The 4,884-nt window shown below is 38.0% G+C and overlaps 1 protein-coding gene across 1 annotated transcript in view; it reads left to right on the forward strand.

The window, feature by feature from the left end:
• The window catches only part of LOC118735004 (trifunctional enzyme subunit alpha, mitochondrial), a gene marked incomplete at its 3' end in the record, with an annotated part of 161,077 nt that extends 157,604 nt beyond the window's left edge, over window positions 1-3,473 (forward strand). The window contains 1 exon segment of the mRNA XM_036464606.1: window positions 2,563-3,473. Coding sequence (XP_036320499.1) covers window positions 2,563-3,473 — 911 coding nt within the window.
• Between the last annotated feature and the right edge of the window lie 1,411 nt (window positions 3,474-4,884).

Consider the following 4,884-nt stretch of genomic DNA (forward strand, 5'->3'; position numbering starts at 1 on the left):
CCCCAAGTAGAACGTTGACATCGTGCTATTTCAACTTTAATGAAAAAATTCAGTGTGCCCGGGAGTCCTGGGTATTCTCCCACGAGGTCCTTTTGCACCCTGGTACTGGCGACCTGAAAAAAACCCTGAATACAACTCTGACCAAAACCTATGTGCATATGCATGCGTGAAGGCTTTTCTCGGATTTTGAATACACATACGGGTGTGTGTGCGTTCGCAGCTACATACCTACATACATGCATATGTAGGCATCTAAAGCGTTCCCTCCCCAGAAAAACCACCGCATTCAATATGTGATCATACATATGAACATAGATAAAGGGAGGAATTTTTGTTCAATTGCATGATGCAACAAAAAGGTTAATTAATAAAGCAGCTTTCTAGCTTCATTACTTCGCCTCGTATAACTCCGCCGTCACCTGAACAATAAATTTTCAAGCAAGCCTCCCTTGGCATATTTAGGCGTGTGTATGTAGACATATAGACTTACCTCGACTTCCTAGATTTACAGCTACCAATAGATGGTTTTGAAGACCCGTAAAGATGACGGTGTCAAAAGAATTCCGTTGAACGTGTTTAGTGGAAACCGTTTATCGCACGTTATATGTATATATTATTAACTATATATATATATATACTTTTTTGGCACTGCACTTTACACCAACATAAACCACTTTCACTACCGCTCGGTACTTAATCGATGCACTGTACTTCGAGAATGATCTCGTCAGCCTCCTTCAGTGCTAATTTATTAGGACTGATTAAACCGAGGAAGTTACTCATCCCCATCTTACCATGAACGACATTTAAACACTCAAGATATGTTAACATACACACACACATGCTCACAACTGCTATATGGGACCGCCAGGCTAGCGAAGACCCGCACCAACGCTTAAGTGCTGGATGGTGTATAACGATTATGGTTATTTTCATATTCGGTGGCTACACACGGATACAAACACATTCGTCCTAAGTGAAGGGCTGTTACATGTCTCAATGCTTTTCGGCAATTTTTTACAAGCGTAGCTGCACTCAATAATGTTTTCAGCCCGCCCAAGTAACCAGCCATAACATTGGCTACATCAGTGGCCAAACCAATTAGGTTTCTTATTTTTAAAGGCAGGATTGGCAAACGTTTAAAAGGTATATATGGCAAATATTAATATGCCAAATGTGGTGTTGAAATATATATTTTTATAATTAAGAATTTAAAAACTTATTTCAACTATCCGACCAAAATCTTACTTTGCCGACCAACCAAATGAAAAAGAAGCGACCAAATTTGGTCGGAAAATACCAATAGTGGCAATACTGGTGTTGAGCTTGCCAGCTTGTTTTTGTAACCGGTATGTGTTGTTGGCCGCTGTAGCCAAAGGGTTATATGCAACTTTCTACAAGGAACGCGATGAATTGCCAAATGAAATGTGAAATGCCATAACTGGGCACTTGGTAAATCACCTGAAATCTTTGTCAGATTATTTTTCGGATGTTAATAGTAATATCGGTTTGATACAAAATCCACTTACGAAGCATTTTTTGATCTCCGGAGTACTTCGACATTGAAACACACATTTGAATCTGTGTCTCTGAAAGAGTTTTAGGTTAGTGTTAAGAGTAAATATTATGAAGGCGCTAAAAAGGCCATTTTAACTGTGCTTCCTTCTATCACAACGTACTCTGTCAACAGGGTTTTCGGTATACAACTTCCAGACATTATATCGAACTACTATTTTATACAATATTTAATAACAGTGAAACAATTTCATTCTTCACATTAACATTTAAAGTATGTATACTACTTCCGGTAAAAGTTTTTATTCATATTTAAATTGTACTGCCTTTGATTTTTAACCAACTTTAAAAAAGGAGGAGGTTATCAATTCGTCGGAATATTATTATTTTTTATGTATGTTATCGCAAAACTTTGGAACCGATTTCGAAAACTCTTTTTGCATCGGAAAGGTAGTGTCTCAGAGGTGGTCCCATACTAATCTGGTTTAGATCCGACCATTGCATCATGAAAAAATTAACGGTACTCCTAAATTTTTATATGAGATTTGAAGCCGGTTGTGTTTTTCGCTTAAAAATTACTTGTTTGTAATATGATGTGCGATTCCATAAAATTAAAGGTTTCCATCATCTTAAACGTTTAAGAACCCCAGGTCTAATGAACAATTTAATTTTCTTTTTTCTCAATTCTTTTGGGGAAAAAAACGTAAAAATTGTTTGTTTAAGAATTGAACTGGGCTCGAATTCGCATTTGTAAAAACAGCCTATAAGGGGTTACGACCAGCAATGTCCAGTTAAAGTTGAAAATCATGCTGAACCTATTCTGCTGAGTGGCTGTGTATATTGAGAGTATAATTTTACTGAACTAATAAGTGATAGCCTCAAGAACTCAAATAATATTCATTTTAATATAGTACATAACTTACGTTTTTTCCAGACAATAGTCAGTTCTACTAGTTTCAACTAAAAAAAAAACAACGTTTATAAAATTGTTATTTTTATATAGAAACCCCTTACACATTTCAGTCAAAAACATTTTCTTTCTCGCAGGTTAAACGAGACAGCAAAAAATTAACAGATCAGGTTTCGCACTTCGCCATAAACCTGGAATTTGTCAAAAATAAAATATTTAACACAGCACGAAGCCGAATAATAAAATTCACAAATGGTCTATACCCAGCACCTTTAAAAATTCTTGATGTTATAAGAACAGGTATCGACGAGGGTTCATCCGCTGGATACAAGGCCGAAAGCAGAGCCTTTGGAGAGTTAGCTATGACTCCAGAATCAAGAGGACTTATAGGCCTTTTTCGTGGTCAGACTGAATGTAAAAAAAATCGCTTCGGGGATACAGTGGAAGATATCAAAACGGTTGGTGTACTTGGTGCTGGTCTTATGGGAGCGGGCATAGCCCAGGTATCGATAAAAAATGAATATCAAGTTGTAATAAAAGATACGTCCTATGCTGGACTCGCGCGAGGTATGGAACAGATCCATAAAGGAATTGAGAGCCAGGTTAAACGAAATAAAATCAGCAAATTTAAGCGCGATCAAATGCTCTCGAATTTGAAGCCTACTCTTAGTTATGAAAAATTAAAAAACGCAGATATGGTTATAGAGGCAGTGTTCGAAGACATACAAGTTAAGCATGCGGTTATATCCGAGTTAGAGGCTGTAGTGCCCTCACATTGTATAATTGCTACAAATACAAGTGCTATCCCTATCAAAGTAATAGCCGAAGGAAGCTCACGACCTGAAAATTTGATTGGCATGCATTATTTTTCACCTGTTGACAAGATGCAATTACTCGAAATAATTACACATTCTCAAACGTCTAAAGAAACTACTGCTAAAGCTGTTGCAGTGGGCCTCAAACAAGGAAAAGTTGTAATAACTGTAAATGATGGGCCCGGGTTTTATACGACACGGATTTTATCAACTATTTTATCTGAAGGAATCAGGTACGTAAAGCAAGCTTTTTTTTATTATAAAACGAATAGTTTTGCTAGGCAGTTTATTGGACCCTGCATGAAATTCGGATAAGATAGGGTCACCAATAGTAAGTTTTCAACGTCAATATTCAACCGAAATTGATTTTTTTTCTTATGCCATCCAAAAGTTACTTGCAAATACATAACAGTTATACAAAATAATAACCAACTTCAAAAAATAAAACACGAGTACAGTTGCTTCCGCCGTTTTTGCACATAATTTTTGCAGTGTTGCAAGTAGTTAACTCATTTCATCTACCGCTGAACTGCCTACTTTTTGAACGCGTTCTATTTTATTTGTAACGAACCCGGTTTATCCGGTCTATAGCTGGGCTGTGGCTCAGTCGGATGTTGGGTTCCCCTTTCCAAATGTTTAAATAAATACGCGAATGATTCTTATAGTGACGCTTCTTTATTTCGCTATTTAGTTGGCAGCGTTTGCACGTCACACCAATATAACGTATATCCTTGGCAGCATTTTCACGTCACACCATATAAATACTACTTTGCAGCGTTTTCACCTCACACGAATATAACGTATTGCTTTGGCAGAGTTCTCACGTCACACCATATACCTTAACTACCTACTAAGCAGCTTAGTTTTCACAATCGTTGCTTAGTCGTTCCAATCTACTACTACTCTACCAGAAGTGATTTCTAATTCCATTTGCACCCAGGCAGACAGTTATCCTAACAACATTGTTGCTAATATATTCTTTACTTCCTTTTACTTGTTCATACCAAGTACGTATGTATATACTTCAAATTTCAATATAAATATCTACATATGTATTTCACTTTTACGTATGTATATAATAAACAATTCATTTAGTATGTAGACAAGTAAATAAATTCAACAGTTCTATATATATATGTTCATGTGTATATATGAATATATAATAACAATTTTGGCAACTTCAAGGTATAAGTATATATAAATGAGATTCCAATTGTGGAGACCTTTAGTGATGGACTTGGGGTCTTCACACTCCCCCTTTACTTCCCTCTGGACGCGTGATCGTCACCATCCCCGCGCCTGTGATACGCACGCGGTATAACATTGTACTCACCGGATGCCTGAAGGTCTGGCGTCTATTTTGTTGTCGCTGCATCTGCTCTTGAATGACCCTTACCAGTTCTCTAGGTAACGGGTTTGTGTCGCTAAAATTTCGCCAGTCATCCGGTATCGCTGCTGGCTGTGCTGCATCTTCCTGCAACCATCGCTATATCCGGTACAACCGCTGGGTCTTCCGGCTCTGCTTTAATGCCGGCTATCTCTTCCCACCACCGCTCCAAACCGCGGTTTTCCTCCACCAACAGGGTGAGCGCATTCTCCTCTTCGCTTCCTTAGTCGTCTCGGCCGTCAGTTGCAGCTGTCGCC

This window comes from Rhagoletis pomonella, unplaced genomic scaffold (genome assembly GCF_013731165.1).
Source record: "Rhagoletis pomonella isolate Grant_MI unplaced genomic scaffold, Rhpom_1.0 Rhpom_scaffold_00003, whole genome shotgun sequence".
In the NCBI taxonomy this organism is placed as follows: domain Eukaryota; kingdom Metazoa; phylum Arthropoda; class Insecta; order Diptera; family Tephritidae; genus Rhagoletis; species Rhagoletis pomonella.